This window comes from Xiphophorus hellerii, chromosome 19 (assembly GCF_003331165.1).
Source record: "Xiphophorus hellerii strain 12219 chromosome 19, Xiphophorus_hellerii-4.1, whole genome shotgun sequence".
Lineage (NCBI taxonomy): Eukaryota > Metazoa > Chordata > Actinopteri > Cyprinodontiformes > Poeciliidae > Xiphophorus > Xiphophorus hellerii.
Window position 1 is genome coordinate 17,556,957 of NC_045690.1, and position 16,695 is coordinate 17,573,651.

General features: G+C 36.8%; 1 protein-coding gene across 1 annotated transcript; it reads left to right on the plus strand.

Annotated features, from left to right (window-relative positions):
• The first annotated feature begins 382 nt into the window (after positions 1–382).
• On the plus strand, positions 383–15,743 carry LOC116708908 (serine/threonine-protein phosphatase PP1-beta catalytic subunit-like). The gene is made up of 8 exons (XM_032547045.1): positions 383–513; positions 5,049–5,180; positions 11,974–12,204; positions 12,290–12,394; positions 12,504–12,575; positions 12,689–12,840; positions 13,887–14,021; positions 14,116–15,743. Exons 1-8 carry the CDS (start codon positions 462–464, stop codon positions 14,218–14,220), a joined length of 984 nt encoding a protein of 327 aa, XP_032402936.1. The 5' UTR covers positions 383–461; the 3' UTR covers positions 14,221–15,743.
• The last annotated feature ends 952 nt before the right edge of the window (positions 15,744–16,695 follow it).

The following is a 16,695-nucleotide window of genomic DNA, read 5'->3' on the forward strand; positions in this document are numbered from 1 at the left end:
GTAGAAAACATAAACAAATGTAATTTATTTCTATTATTTCAGCAACAGGATAAATTGAATTCTGTTTGGAATTGATTATATGTTGGTCAGGTGACAGCTGTAAATAATTACTTAAAGATGTATTACGTTATTTTTCTTCGTAATGACTTATGTGTACAAATAACAGTTGTAATTTATGTTTTAATAGTGATAATGGTACATTTTTTTATTTTAAAGTTATTATTAGAGTATTTTAGATTAAAATGATCCCGTAATAATTTGAACTCTGAGTTTATATTCGGAGCTTTTTATGTATATATATATTACTTCCAAACAATTAAACTGTTGTCAATCTGCTTGCCTGGTCCCTGATTGGTCATTATTTGATGTATTTGTGTCAAGCACCTGTTTCCGCTCATTAGCGCCCTCCAGTGTCCGCTACGGATATCAAGCAACTGCCACTGTTCAACATCAGCGTGAAGATGGCGGAGGGTGAATTGAACGTGGATAGTCTCATCTCTCGGCTTCTGGAGGGTAAATTATTCTCTTAAATGTGTATTGTCATACAGAAGTAAAGGTTCGGACTCTCTGATTCGGCTCAAAAATCTTCAGCACGTTAGTAACTGTCCCGTTTTTTTCCCCTTCACGTAGCGCAGGCAACTGTTAGCAGCCGCTGACTGCTAATGTCAGCCATTGGTACCGTTGTATCCCCCGGCTAGCTGCGACTAGCGTTACCGTTAGCTGCCTGGTCGTGTTTATAAACAGTCAGCGGTGAACGCCTGCATGTCTCCATTGGCGCAGTTTTATGTGAGGCTTTCGATGTCTTAACATACATAAGTCTTGTTTTTTCCCTCCCCAAGCATGTAGAGGTTGAGGTTTTATTGGGTTTTTAAGTCAAATTTATTTTCTAAACCGTTAATGTTCAGAAGGAGGGGCAGGGACGTTCCTGCTTTGCCTCGGGCAAATTGTTTGACACGGCCCTGTTACTAACAGGTGGAAGGCAGCACATTATAACAGAGAAAAAAAAAACAACAGCATTGATTGTTAGCTTTCCTGTTTTTTCCAGCTGCACTTGCATTTTGCATTCATATATTTGTGCTAACTCTGATACAACGGTTTTTGACCTAATTTATGCTGGGATTATATACACACCCTAATTCTATCCAAGAAGTATTTTTAGGAGAAATGCACTTGCTTTTAAACAATAAATTGTGTATCGATGTATTTTTACTTGTGTGTTGGGCATGGGCCAGAACAAGATTCTCAATATATTAGTATCTTGATCAAAAATATGCTGGTATCATAATAGATATCTATAATTATGTTTATTTTAAAACAAATGATAAAAGGTAGAAAAATATATCCTGCAGCAAAAGAATACATTTAACTACCACAATATAGAAAAAGCTGAATATTATACTTGTTTTTCACTAACTGCTGGTAGCTTTCCATGCGTGGTTTTAAAACTACATTAACTTAATAACATGCTCCGTTCCCACTCAGTGACTGGCATGCATTCACGCTCTACTTGCCAATGATGTATTCGGCCAGTTGGATGAACTTTCACTGTCCTTAATGCCTAATGTAGATTTTAGTGACCTAGATTTTAATGCACCCTGTGACGGTATGTCAACTTGTCCAGGGTGTAACCCAACTCTCACTCAGTGACCACTAGTGATCCTTCAAGAATAAACAGGTATAGATAATGGAATGGAACTACTAATAAATTAAATATTTATTAGTAGTTGAATGACATCAATATCATCATTGAAATGCTTAACAGTATTGTCATAATGTCATGGTTTTCTAATATCATGTGGTGTTAAATCAAAGCAAAGAAACAGGTAAGGGAGGCATTACTCTACTCTCCATGAAGATGGAGAAAACTCATTGGTGAAGCACTTCCTTTAGTTTAATTGAGTTTATATTATAGGAATATAAAAACAGTAACTGGCCTGTGCTTACACAAAAGTTCTTTTTTATTTTCCTTTGACTAGATCAGGTCTAACAACTGAGATTTGAGAAATACTTTGATATTTTACAGCCTGGAAAGTTCAAAAATGTAATTTTGGTACCAAATATATAATAGTGAACATACAGTTGGTTTAACTTCAATATGAATGTTAACATTATTTTTATTAGTAGTAATAGTAGTGAGTGCATCACTCTCTCACACACATATTCATCTTATATGTCACCTTTATACATAACAACACAAACTAAATATGCCATTTAAAAGTTTGTCACTCTGACTACAGAGGGGAACAAAACTGTTACTGCTAATGTATTATCATCCAAGCGGTCTTGCCTAATACAAGTAAGCTCTCTGGTACCATGGCGTTAGTCCAGAGAAATCCGATTAGCTGGTAAGAAGTTAACCAGACATATCAGGCCTTTCTGAAGGCCCAAACATTCAGCTCAATGTTTACATTTGTGCCATTAGGCAGCTGCTGGAGGAGAGGACTGCTCCTGTATTCATTTTCACCAAGGTAATTTTTAAGACGAGTAACAAATTTTACTCTTTCAGTATAGAAGATAATTCATGAAGCTGAAGGTAAAGAACAAAACTGATGCGAGCGAGAACGCAGAACTAAAACGATAAAATAAAATCCAAAACACAATATATAATGTCTCTTTTGTTTTTCCAGAGTTTCTTTGTGTGTGTACTTAACAGCTGGTCTGTTTTTGTTTCACGCTTGGTTTGTAGGTGTGTTTTACAATTGTGATCAGGCTCCAGTGATTCATGTTTTCATACTCTCACTCTGCCTTTAGTTGTCCATATATTTATAAAAATTCACAAGAACACAGGAACACAAATGTGAGACATTTCAGAGTTGGACGTTTTTTTTGACCTATCCTTAAAATTGCTGTCAGTCTGAGTTCACATCCACTTTTGAATGTACCAGCTGCTTGGAACATTATTTGACCACTAAGGCAAACTCATCCGTCCTTGGCATACTTTACTTCAGCATCTGTGACACTGTTGGATGGACATGGCATATTTAGGGCTCCCACAATTATAGATTCCTATTTTAGGATGCAATATATTAAAAATACTTTGACCTTGTGTTCACGCTAGCTTGGTTTTAAGTTGTCCCCAAGGTATTATTCTCTCCTTTCACATTGTTTATTTATTATTTTTCAAGTGTATTTCACCCTTGTTTTCATCCTTTTGGCTTTAAAAATGTCTCTTTTTTTCTATTGGACTTTCAGCTAATATTACCAGACACTAGCTGTTTTCAAGTCATTGACTAGCTGAAATCAACTTTGAGATTGCTTTTCTTTTCTTTAGTCTAATAAAATATTTTATTTGTTATGAGTAGTAAGCAAGGTATTGCGATATCTGATTTTCTTTTTTGTCTAGTTCAATTATACAAACTCATTTGTCTAAACTTTCTTCTAATTCAAGAAGTAACTAACAAAAGTAATCATTAAATGAATAAAAAATTATGTACATGTTTTGATGGAAGTAATTACTTAAAATCCAAAAGAAAATAAGGCATTTCAAGACAAATGAATCAAATGTTCTTAACCTTTGAGATTTTCACTAAAATCCCAGTGAAGTGCTTTAAATAACATTGATGCCTTCACAAACCAAACAACGTGGGAGTTTTTAGCTTTGATTTAGCGTCAAATGTTCACTTAAATTTTTCAGCACAGAGTAGAAAAAGTAAAAACTGTCCTATTGATTGTTTCATTGCTATTAAAATTAATTGAATGCACTGTCTCTTTAACTATAAGCACTGCACACCAACTGCTGTGGTTTGTGAGGGTCACAAATCCTTGTCAACACTTCTGTTCAGCTTTTGCCACTGGGTGATCTTATAAACCTAATCTCTTAAAAAGTGCCAGTCTGCAGAGTGCCACAGCAAACAGTGAAAGCTTCAGTGTTAAAGCCGAGCAGGCTAAGCACCCGAGCTTAGCTTACTCTGTGCTGATGAGGCCTGGTAATGAGCCCTAATTCTGCTTCATGTTACGTGCTGGATTTGGGTGCAAAGTAGATGGCTAATTACACACACACAAATATAAAAAAGAGAGATAATGTTTAGCACCAGTAATACTAAAGCTTTGAAATGTTTTGGGTTATCACATTCATTTTCTGTGTATGTTTTTTAATGTTTAATTTAATGTCTAACCCTTGTGACACATTCAATTACATGACTAATCATAATGCGGCAAAGAGGAAATTCCAATGCTTTAGTTTAAATGGGATGATTATGTGGGTGTAGATTAAATTGAACAGAAATGCTTTTTCTAAGCCCTTCTGCATGTACATAGTTTACTCTCTTTTTTTTTTTCTTTAACTTTTTTTCTATTTCATAGACTGTTAGAAAAACACAAATAATAAAGGATGTTACTAAGGCTTGATTTACTTTCTTGGACTTTGGGTGTCTTACTGTAAGGGAACACTCAAATGCTTAGTAGTTACCTGGTTGTGGATTTGTTTGTGTCTGTTTTTTTATTTTAAAGAAGGTTTAGCAAAGGTTAGATTATAAAGATGTAATTTAGGATTGAGCAATATAAGTAATGGCTTGGTATGGCTTTCTGATAAGAAAAATATCCTGGAAGAGAATACAAGTAAGATCAGCAAAATGTTCCTCCAGCATAGTCGCCACATTTCTTTTTTATTATTTAAATAATCCTGCTTTTCATATCGCCACCCGATTCAGTTGCTGACTCCAGCCAGCGTTTTGCGACTCTCGCTTTTCTTCTCAGTGTTCTAAGATGGGTCACAGTGCCATAAAGCAGGCTTGAGCTCTCAGTGGAGCTACAGCGCCAACACCGCCCACACTGTGGCTGAAGATGTTTGCTCCTCTCACAGCCTCAGCACCAGGTTCCTAAAGTATGGCTGTAATCATTTATGAGCTGCAGAATCATTACACCCACAGTTCATCTGCTGACAAGACAGCTTTTTGTGATTCTGCTTGAAGTGTATTTTCTCTTTAAGTAAATTGTGCTTCCTCTGCAGCCTCCTTTTCATGTTTCTGATGCTGCCTCTGCTGCTTCCTGAGAGCAGACATATGATGGAAGTTGTCGGTCTCACTGACAGTTTTGTTTTGTTTCCGCAGTGCGGGGATGTCGTCCGGGAAAGATAGTCCAGATGACTGAGGCAGAGGTCCGTGGCCTTTGCATCAAGTCCAGGGAGATCTTCCTCAGTCAGCCAATCCTGCTGGAGCTTGAGGCACCTTTGAAGATTTGTGGTGAGTGTTTTCTGTTCTCTGTATGTTTTAAGATTACAACTCTTGAGTGGCATTGGCCAGATCTGAAAATCTGAAAGTCCTCTAAACAAAATAAACAGTATTTCCTGGTTCAGTGTCTGGTACATGACAGGATTAGACTTCGGGAGGTTCTGTTAATTTTTCAGTTTTGGTTGCTTTATACCCAACCTATTTGGGTACGAAAAAGAGTTGCCTGTAACAAAACGTCTGTTGGTAACTCCCTTTGGGAGGACCTGTAGCAGATAACAAGAAGGCTGATGTATTACATCATAGTTTTTACATTCTGTCTGCTTTAGAAAATGCTGGATTTAGAAATGTTGGCAGCTTTTTGTCAGTCGGAAATATCAGGGTCTACTTTCTCTAGGAAATGTTGAGTAACTCTAGTCGCTAATATAAAGCACTGAAGACAATTTCAAATGGCAACACTTTATTTATATGGTCCTTGTTTAATATGAGGTCCTGTTTGTTTGTGTTTTCTCTCTCACGTGTGGTATTATGTCGTCTGTGCTCCTAATATAAATAATTAATGACAATTCAGGGTGAAAAGGGCGGAAAAAGGAAAACAATGCATTAATTGCTTTTTTGTTTTGTTTGTTTTTTTACAGTTCCAAAATTGAGTGTTTAAATTCAAAACTTTACAAAGTTTTTTTTTTTTTCTTTTTAAGGCTTTTTTGGCTCTAGTGCCCTTTATTTGATAGTGAATTGACAGGAAAGTGGGTAATGAGAGAAGGGGCAGACATGCAGCAAAGGTCACCGGGCCGGAAATCAAACCTGCGACGGCCACGTCGAGGACTAAGGCCTCCATATGTGGGTTGTGTTTAACCTCTACTTGAAGAACCATAGAAAGGGTTGAAGATGTTTGCTCCTCTCACATTACTGAGAGAGGAGCATCCTTGTTAAAAATGATCATTGGCAGTCACATTTCTCTGGGTAGCTATACTCTCCAGGCTCCAACATTTTTCTAAAGGGACAAAATAAATGTAATATGAATAACTAAAACAAATAACAAATTGCCTCACATGCAAACTTTTTCTGCTTGTTTTGTTTTTTTGTGCTGTATGGGTTTATTTTAAGTAGTGTTTAGATTTGTTTAGATTTATCAGTTCTTCTAGCATTAAGAGCCATGAAGTTGTTAATGTTGTTTTGCTTTTATTCACAATGCAGTATTTCTTGGAACCTTGTCCTGAAATTGATTTATTCTGCGAAGCCTCCGAAGTAGTAAACAGAATACAAAACAGCAGGATTGGTCTCCATGCAACTTATATTTCACTTTAATCAAACATTCACTTTCCGTGTGGAATTAGTTTGCAGATGCCTCTTCTTGAAATCCAAAACGACTAAGGCGTTTGTAGGACGTCTCCTGGTCTAAGTGCACCCCAGAGATCCTGTTTATGCTTTGCTGTTGTTGTAAAGCCACTGGAGGTTTTGCATTATGCATTCCTTGTATGTTGGTCTATAACTTAAATAAATAAAATACATTAATGTTTGTGATTGTAAAATGACAAAATGTGAATGTATATATGGATATTTTTCATAAATCCTTGAACTCTAGATGCCATTAACTGAATTTAGAAAACACGTTTTGACATTGAAGTGATGGGTGCACTGAAAGGCGGACTCCCTGTGTGCAGAATGCAGTCCACAAAGCCTGGTCTGCACAGCCTAGAGCAGCCATTTATTTGAAGCATGTGAGGATTTTCTTATATAACCAAGCTATGCATTTCACTTTTCTGTGTTTAGTCTCTATTTTTAATTTGTTTTTCAGAATGATTTGTTCTTCAGGTATTTCTGTGAGGGTTGTGCTTCTTAGATAGAAATGAGATATTTAAGAGTAGGCAGACCTCAACAAAAGAGGGTTGGGTTGTATTTAAATTGTAGTAGGCAGAGTAACATTATATAACCATATATCTTCTGGTGCCAGCTGTGGTTTGGGTTTGGTTGTATAAAACACCAATGTGCCCTTTGAAATGCAAAAAAAATTGTATCCCTACCAGTTTCATGAGCTCAAAAAAAATACATGTTTCAGTTTTAGTTGCTTCTCTTAGATTTTAATTTGCATTTAGTGTTACCTTGTAATGAAACAGTACTACCAAAAGATTGTGGCACATAAATTCAGTGTCCTTCTGTGTCACAATGGAGCCAGTAATTGTTGTTCTTCTGTGGTTTAGACCTCTTCAGTCATCTGTGTCTGCACCACTTAGCCAAAATTAGAGCAACCCTTAAGTTGGCGCAAGAGGATATAAAAGGAAGCAGGTCTTGGCCGAGTGATGATTCTCCCCTGCAGAGACTTGGTGCTTTGCTGGGAGCATCTACATCTCATCTGGGTTTCACAAAGGTCAAGGATGGAAGCCATTGGTCTTAAACCCTGAGAGAACAGTTAAAATTAAAGTTGGGGTGTGTTTAATTGTAAGGTGCATTATATGTGCTTCCTTTTTACAAATAGCTTTAATTGTGACGGATGTTTGTCTCTGCTGCCCCCTTTCCCAAAGCCTTCTGTGTCGATCTAGTGGTCATTGTCATTATACAGTGTCAATGTATAATTGTCAAAGAGAAAGTATCTTTTTCTGCCACACTTTTATGTTTTTCAGATCAGGAAACAAATGAATCTTAATTAAAAACAAAAAGCTATTTTTAAATGAATCATTCATTGATTAAGTCAATAAGACTATCCAGATCAACCAGGTCTAATGCAGAACAAGTGATTGCCCCGGAAGCATAAGTGCTCATGCCGTCTTTTGCTTCAACATGTTTCCAATAACCCACTGATTTAGAATTTCAAATGACTTTTCTTGGCAGAATTATACAAATTAAGCCACTCTGGTTAGTTTTTAAGCATAAACAGCCTGTTTTAAGATGCAAATCTGAATTGGATTGATGTCTTGGCTTCGACTAGGCCAATCAAAATCTTTTTTTTCATAACTATTTAGCAATAGATTTGGTGGTGTTTATCCTGTGGCATAATTTAATTTGCTTAAAGTCATAAAATCATAAGATTTCTTTCTAGAGACCAGAGTTCATGGTTTCATAAATTACAGCAAATCATCCCAGTTGTTTGTGGATATTTGCTCTCACTGGGTTTTACCGGAATACGAACATCTTAGAAATGGCTTTTTAACCCTTCTTACCCTGATGCATGTCAATGACTTTGATTACTTTTTCCCACATAGGGCCAGGATGGGAGAGAGTTGTTGTTTTTGATTTTTGTTTTTTCTAAACATCTTCTGAAATCTGCTTTTGTATTTACTAGGGCTGAAACGATTCATCGAGTAACTCGAGTAACTCGATTACAAAAAATCCTCGAGGAAATTTATCTGCCTCGAAGCTTCGCTAAATTTATTGTATTGTAATAAGCAATGCTGTTAAATACGCAGCACACTGGTCTAGCCGGAGGGTTTTTGTGTTGCACAACGCTACCACTTCCGTTAGCGCCTGGAGCACATGTGCTAAGTTTGTAGCTATGGAGGGAACCGGAGAATGCTCAGAAGGAGAACCCCGAAAGTACGGTGGCCGACAGGTGCAAATGCGCAGCAAAAGAGAAAACATGCAAACAAAAAAGAAGACACCCCCGAATGAAATGCAGCAAACAAAAAGAGAGACGCAAACACCCCCGAATGAAATGCAGCAAACAAAAAGAGAGACGCAAACACCCCCGAATGAAATGCAGCAAATAAAAAGAGAGACGCAAACACCCCCGAATGAAATGCAGCAAACAAAAAGTGTTGAAAACGGAAGTGCTCCAGACCACTAGGGGGAGTCAAAGAAAATAGTATTCATTTCTATGGGACCAGATGCAAGATTCTTCTTCTTCTTCTTGGTATTTATTGGCGGTTGGCAACAAACTTACAGTAGCATTACCGCCACTTACCAGTATGGAGTGTGGTTCGAGATGGTCTATAAACTTTCACTTTCTACCTTTTCCCTCCATTAACTCCTGATTAAACATACCCCCACACATACACACCTGCTTATATTATCCAACTTGCTTATAGCTTTATATACCCCTCTTTGATATTCTTTACACATTCACACCCAACTTGCTCTACTCATATCCTATGAAATAGCTTTGTTTTTTTAAGATACCGAATAATTATTTGAATATGTCTACTCCCGAAATCTCTCCTCAAAAATTCTATTAAATTAAACCTTTCTTTAATACCTACACACTCTCTCAGCATGCATCTTCTCTCTTCTTCATACTTACAACACTCTAAAATAACATGCTCTATTGTTTCAGACTTCTCACAATAATCACACTTTCCAGATGCAAGATTCAGAGAGATACCTTTACTTTCTTTCAAATTTCTTTCTCTGAATCTTGCATCTGGTCCCATAGAAATGAATACTATTTTCTTTGACTCCCCCTAGTGGTCTGGAGCACTTCCGTTTTCAACACTTTTTGTTTGCTGCATTTCATTCGGGGGTGTTTGCGTCTCTCTTTTTATTTGCTGCATTTCATTCGGGGGTGTTTACGTCTCTCTTTTTATTTGCTGCATTTCATTCGGGGGTGTTTGCGTCTCTCTTTTTGTTTGCTGCATTTCATTCGGGGGTGTTTGCGTCTCTCTTTTTGTTTGCTGCATTTCATTCGGGGGTGTCTTCTTTTTTGTTTGCATGTTTTCTCTTTTGCTGCGCATTTGCACCTGTCGGCCACCGTACGAAAGCGACAAAAAATGTCAAAAGTTTGGAAACATTTTAGGCTAAACAGAAAGGACAACACAGCGCAATGCATCCACTGCAAAGCAGAATTGGCGTACCACAACAGCACGACATCAATGTTGCAGCATCTGAAGAGAAAACACCCGCTACATGCATCCAACTCGTACACGGTTGCCAACAGGTAACGTTTATGTTCTCTTTGCTAACTACGTTGTGTGATAATCTGCCATGTTATAGATGTAAATTGAGGCACATTATTTTGCTAACGTTACATCTAAACATAGCGGTTACTTAACCGGGTGTAGTGTAAATTGTATGTGAGGGAGGAACTGAGAGAAATTATGCAGGACTTAATGTAAGTTTGTTAATAAAAATACGCAGCAACAGATTACAGGCATAAGCTGAAAAGCATTTATTTATTGGTGTCTTTCCATCCTGAAAAGTTACAGTCTTTTCTTCTCGCTACTGTTATGTATGAATTAGAAATTTTTGATTAATATTTTTTGTAGTAATTCTATATTTGTTTATACCTAAGCAATCAAGAATAAATAATAGCATCGTTTTAATAAAAATAGCAACATTTTTGCATTTTATCATGACTAGTTAAGGCTGCAGAACTCTGTACAAACTCAAACCTTTACATTTTGAGTAAGTTTATTTTTTTCCTAACATATAGATTACATTCTGTTTTCCAATACATAAAAAAACATTTCACTGCATTTAGATTTTTCTGTGATGGTTAAAAATAATGCTTTTAATTAAAGCATCCTCAAAACTCACACATAAATGAAAGCCTTAAATCCATAAATAAAATAAAACTGAAACTAAAGCTGCTATCATGGCAGATGAGCTGTCAGTGCAGATTCCAACTTAATAATATTAAATGTTATAATATCCAAATTAGTGCACTTGAAATATATTTAATTCATAACAAGGAATAAACAAATAATCATTACATTGTGCTTCTTTTCAGTGAACTGAAGAGTCATACGTTGGACAGCTTTGTTCAAAGGGTTCCAGGATGTTCGGTTGTTCAAGCAGCTGAGTTCACAAACAGCATTTTAAATATTCTACCTCAGATTTGAAACTTATAATTTGAATGTATAAAAGGCAGTATTCTCTGGTTTGCCTTAACTTTTCTATTTAAAGCTAATGAATATTTTTTTACTCTTTTGTGTTAGCACTGAAAAAAGCAAGGAATTTGTTGCACCTTAGACTTAGATTTTATTGTATAAAATGCAGTATTTACTATTTTGTCTAAACTTGTTTTATTTTTAAATCAAGTATTTTCTTTATTTATCTTTTCTGTTTGAACTTTAGAACAAAAAAGCAAGAGATTTGCTGTACTACTGATTTGAAACTTTACTGGAGGTTTAATGTTATTGCGTTATTATCAATAAAATGTTAGAGTTAAATGAGTTGTTTACTTAGTTCTTTTACGTGTATGTGTATTACTCACTGAAGATAAGTACATAAACTAAAAGCTGGAGTATAGACATTTTTATAAGCATATTTGTGAGCCTGCCACTTTATTATTTGAATATAATTTAATATCTTAGTATAACTTTTCTTCAGGTTAAAGCAAACTACTGTTACAAGTAAACTTTCTAAACTACAAACATTTAACTGTTAGGGATGCTCAAAAAGGAGATATTGGACTGATCTGGACTAACTGGTGTTATTGCAGATTTGCCAATAGTTTATTTTATAAATTTTTTTTATCCGATTACTCGATTAATCGTAAGAATAATCGATAGATTACTCGATTACTAAAATATTCGTTTACAACAGCCCTAGTATTTACTCAGGTTATACTTTGTCTGATATAATCTGTGTTTGCTCTGAAACAAATGTGTGTTTATAAAAGCCAAAACAAAAAATATATTTTTCTCAGCACTATGTACATCCAGATTTATATATATAAGAGAAACAAGTGCATGAGAGTCCATGAATGAAATTTTAATAACTCTCTGAATGAATAAATCTCTGAATGACCTCTTGTTGTATTTTCTTGTTGTGTTTTACCAAATTATAAGCTTTTGTATTTTTGTTTAAGCTTCAATGAACAATATTCCAATTATAAAATCCCAGCTGTACACTTTGCATCTCACCCTCTATTTAGGTGACATCCATGGGCAATACACTGATCTCCTGAGGCTGTTTGAGTATGGTGGCTTCCCTCCCGAAGCAAACTATCTCTTCCTGGGTGATTATGTGGACAGAGGAAAGCAGTCCCTGGAAACCATCTGTCTGTTGCTGGCTTACAAGATCAAATATCCAGAGAACTTTTTCCTGCTCCGAGGAAATCATGAGTGTGCTTCCATCAATCGTATCTATGGCTTCTATGACGAATGTAAGTGAATTTATAAGGGGCTACAAATATCTCGGGAAAAACGTAAAATATTTAGTTCCTAAGATGTGTATTTGTACATTTGCAGGCAAGCGCAGGTTCAACATTAAGTTGTGGAAGACCTTCACAGACTGCTTTAACTGCCTCCCCATTGCTGCTATAATTGATGAGAAGATCTTCTGCTGCCACGGAGGTGAGTGTCTACTGCAGATATGCAGTTGAATTTTTTTTTTATATATACATGTATGTATATATATGTATTCAATACAGCCAATCAAAAGCTGATGTTTATTTTCTATCAGGGCTTTCACCTGATTTGCAGTCAATGGAGCAGATTCGCAGGATCATGAGGCCGACAGACGTACCAGATACAGGTGCTGTTTCTATCTGCATACACTTCATGCTTAATCGATTTCATTTACATTCCATTTTGGTGTCCGTACCTTGCAACTCTTTCTATCTTTCCACCTTGACGTGCTCGTATCAGGCCTTCTGTGCGACTTGCTGTGGTCGGATCCGGATAAGGATGTGCAAGGTTGGGGAGAGAATGATCGTGGAGTCTCCTTCACCTTTGGGGCTGATGTGGTCAGTAAGTTCCTAAACCGCCATGACCTGGACCTCATCTGCAGAGCCCACCAGGTAATTAGAGATGGAATCTGAACATCCTGCATGTAAGCATTATCGTTTCACTTGCACAATTAACAGAGACTTGTTTCAATTACCAGTGCTGATAAAATCTTGTGCAAGCTATATTAATGGTAGCGGATATGTGTTCCCTGGTTTCTACCTCCATTTCACCTCTTCTTCCCCAAGCATCATGCATTCAAGCACCCGGTAATGGTTAATCTGTTTTGCTTGATTGAATTGCTACAGTGCTCTCTTTAAGTATTTGTTCTCCTATATCTTTTCTATGCATTGTCACTTTCTGTCAATTTTTGGACCAATACAGAGTAGTGCATAATTGGGATGTGAGTGGAAATGATTTGTTTTCCCCTACTAATAAAAATCTGAAAATGTGGAGTACATTTGTAATTTGTAGAAGAATCTTTCACCGACATTAGAGCTGCAAGGTTTTTGGGGTATGTCTCTGCCAGCTTTGCAAAACCAAAGAGACTGAAATTATTTTCTGTACTTCTTAATTACCTGTTGATCTGGTGGGAAGTGTCTTCAAACATCGGTTTTAATGTCTTGCTACAGATTCACAACAGCAGGTTTCACAGTTGGCATGGCGTGTCCAAGGAGCTGTGCAGTCTTAGTTTTCTGCCACACATAGTGCTTTGCACATGGACAAAATTGTTTGCTTTTGGTCTCATTTGAACAGAGTATCTGGCTTCTGTGTTTGGCCTTTATTTAAACAACAACTATGTTTTTTCAGCTCGTCCATAAAAGCCAGAGTTATGGAGTGCATAACAAACAGTGATCATGTCAACAGATTCTCGCACCTGCGTAGTAGATCTGAATTTTGTGGCTGTGTCATGACAAAATGTGAAAACATTCGAAGGACACAAATACCTTTGCAAGATACAATGTATGTAGTGCGATGCGCGGAGTTGATGTTTGGAATATTTCTGAGGTGGTTTAGTAAGTTCTACCCTGACAGCACAGTTAGTTTGCGAGAGTAGCTGAAGATCTGTTTGTTATTGATCGCTGTGGGCGTTAGAATAACACCACGTGTCTTAAAACAGGTTGTGGAGGATGGATACGAGTTCTTTGCCAAACGCCAACTGGTCACACTTTTCTCTGCTCCAAACTACTGCGGGGAGTTTGATAACGCAGGCGGCATGATGAGTGTGGATGAGTCGCTCATGTGCTCCTTCCAGGTAGTCAAAAAGCAATTGGAGTTGTGATTTTTTTTTCCAAACTGATATGTTATTACAGAAATAATCACTCAAATATCAACTCTGTTTTCTTAAGATCCTGAAGCCCTCAGAGAAGAAGGCCAAGTACCAGTACGGCGGCGTAAATTCTGGTCGGCCTGTGACCCCACCCCGCACCACCCAAGCTCCCAAAAAGAGGTGAACACCCAACTGTGGCTTGTCCCCCACTCCTTGTCATTTTGTCCATTCCAGATCTGCCTTTAAGGTGACCCCACAACACCCCTTGAAGAGAGAAGATACGGGGGTTGTCTGATTGTCCAAATCCTTCACTCCTCCTCCACTCAGCCAGCCTCTCGTCAACACCACTGACAGCTCTTTTCTTAATGTGTACGTGTATATAAATTTGCTGTGACTTATCAGTTGGGTTGTTTTGCCTTCAAGTTTGAATTTTGTTTTGTTTTTGAAAATATTAAAAAAAAATTAACCTTATTGGTGGTTTTAATTCCAATACTGCTTGAAGTTTTCTGAGGTTCTCTGTTGTGTTAGGGAATGCTTTCTTTGTATGTCAAAGAACAATGTGACCAAGCTGCAAAATTGTTTTTTTCTTTTCTTTTTTTTTTTGTCTTCATAAAAACAAAATGAAGGTTTAACAATATTTTACGTTGACCTTAAAAACAGTAAAACAAACAAAAAAAATCCTCTTGTGTGTTTAACGGACTGCTGTTCCACTGCAGGACCAAAACAAAAGTCTTATTTCAACTTATCACAGCATGTATAGTACTCTTAGTGGTTCTTGTGCACACTTACTTTTTTTTTTAACCATTAATAAAGAGCACCTTCATATTTGTAGAACAGACCAGTTTGAATGAACAAATTTGGCCCTTCAGATCTTTTACATTATCCACGCAAACAAAATGTATTCTCGGCGTCGGTTTGTCCATTCTGTTTCGTCTCCCTGTGCTTCGACTTTACTCCTACATAAAAAACATGCTGCTTTCTTGCTCTTATTGACAGTTTTTCTCATTTTTTTACCCCCCTCCCTTCTATAATTTGAATTTTGTCTTGTGAGCGAGCGATTGATTTGATTGAGTTATGAATGTCATGGGGGTTGGCACATCGTTTTCAAGGTAATGATGAATCAAACATTAAAAAAAACGACATTGCAAGCTTCAGAAACCACCCATAATATTGGAACTGCTTGTTCTAAGTTTGCTTAACACTAGCTTTCCTCTCCTCACCCATTCAGTCGAGGTACAAGGTGTGAAAATTAGCAGAGCTCAGTGTGGGTGGGTAGTTTTAGCTTTGCTGTGTGATTGTGTTGCCACCTGGTGTATAAATATGGCACTGCGGTGCACAAACTGTGTACGCCTCATGTAAAACAGTAAGCATCCAAATGTACGGGAGAGGGTTTTTCATGACATTTCTAGTGTTGCTTACCATTCGGCACTACCACAGTCACACTGTCCAGCTCGCAGGTTGGTTGGTGTCCATCTTTAGTTTCTACTGTTCACAAGATGCTTTTGTAATTTCAAACAGAAAAGTTGCTTCTTTTTTCATTCTATTAGTTTGGTATTTTATTTTGTTGTTCTATTTTTGTTTTCATAAGAATTTTGGATTACTTTCAGTTTGCCTAACTTATTTCCTTGGTGTTACCAAAAGCTGTTTTACAGTTTGTAAAAGGTTATTTCAAAGTGAATACATTCAATAAAATGGATGAAAGGAAAAGTCAGTTGTCATTTTTGTTTATCTTCTTGAACATATTCTTCAATATCTAATGGAATTCATCACTACCAACTCCATTTCTATTCTAGAGTAATTGTATAAATCAAAAAATATATATTTTTACTTTTTCTAAATATTTAGCAAACTATGTTGGAGTCTTTGTGAGAGTTCATGTGGACCCAGCTGATGCCTTTAAAGGTAAACTCATCCTTCCTTCATCCCTTCAGCATCTCCCTGAATGCAAAGTGTGTGTGTAAAGTTTGTACCCAGTTGCTGGAGTCTGCTAGAGGATCTCTGTGTACATTGGTTTTTGCACTGTCTGTGTGCCAGCAAGGGCAATAATAACTGACCTTTGTGTAGGTGGCTTTCAGTAAAAAGTTTGTCATTCAGGCAGTTAAGTGAACACCCATGAAAAGAGGGAAGAATTAGCTTTGAACCCCAATCTGATGAGTCTGCATCCAACTTGAATAAAACTGGTAAATAAAGGGCTGCAGAAGAAACGGGGACAAAGTCTCATCTGGATTATCACAATCTAGTTGTTCAGTTACAATAAAAAAGGGCATAAAATATTTGTAATGGAAATTTGAGCCAAAGAGGCAGTCTTAGCATTGTTTACAGAAGGCATTTCTCCTTTAATGTGCAAAACTACTTCAGTTCTGAGAAATGGACTTCTGTCTCTTGTTATATTTTTACCCCAGGGAAACACAATAGAGCTGTTCACAATTAAGAATGTCTAACACTTACTAGTTTGAAAAAGTTTTTTTAGGGGCAGTTATTTTGATGTTAGGGGCGTTAATTGATATTTGTACCAATTATATTTCTTAAAAGCAACTATGACTTTTAACAGGAATTTTGCACAAAAAACACTGAAATTATAGGTTAGGGTTTTTTTTTTTTTGCCATATTTGCTACATCATAGGAGTAACCAATAGTTGTGGACTGCACTGTGGAAGAA

Excerpts from the sequence above, each read along its gene's own strand:
- LOC116708908 (XM_032547045.1), top strand. The coding sequence starts at position 462 with ATGGCGGAGGGTGAATTGAACGTGGATAGTCTCATCTCTCGGCTTCTG. Across the intron at positions 514-5,048 it reads CATCTCTCGGCTTCTGGAGG|TGCGGGGATGTCGTCCGGGA; the intron begins GTAAATTATTCT and ends TTGTTTCCGCAG. Across the intron at positions 14,022-14,115 it reads CGCTCATGTGCTCCTTCCAG|ATCCTGAAGCCCTCAGAGAA; the intron begins GTAGTCAAAAAG and ends TGTTTTCTTAAG.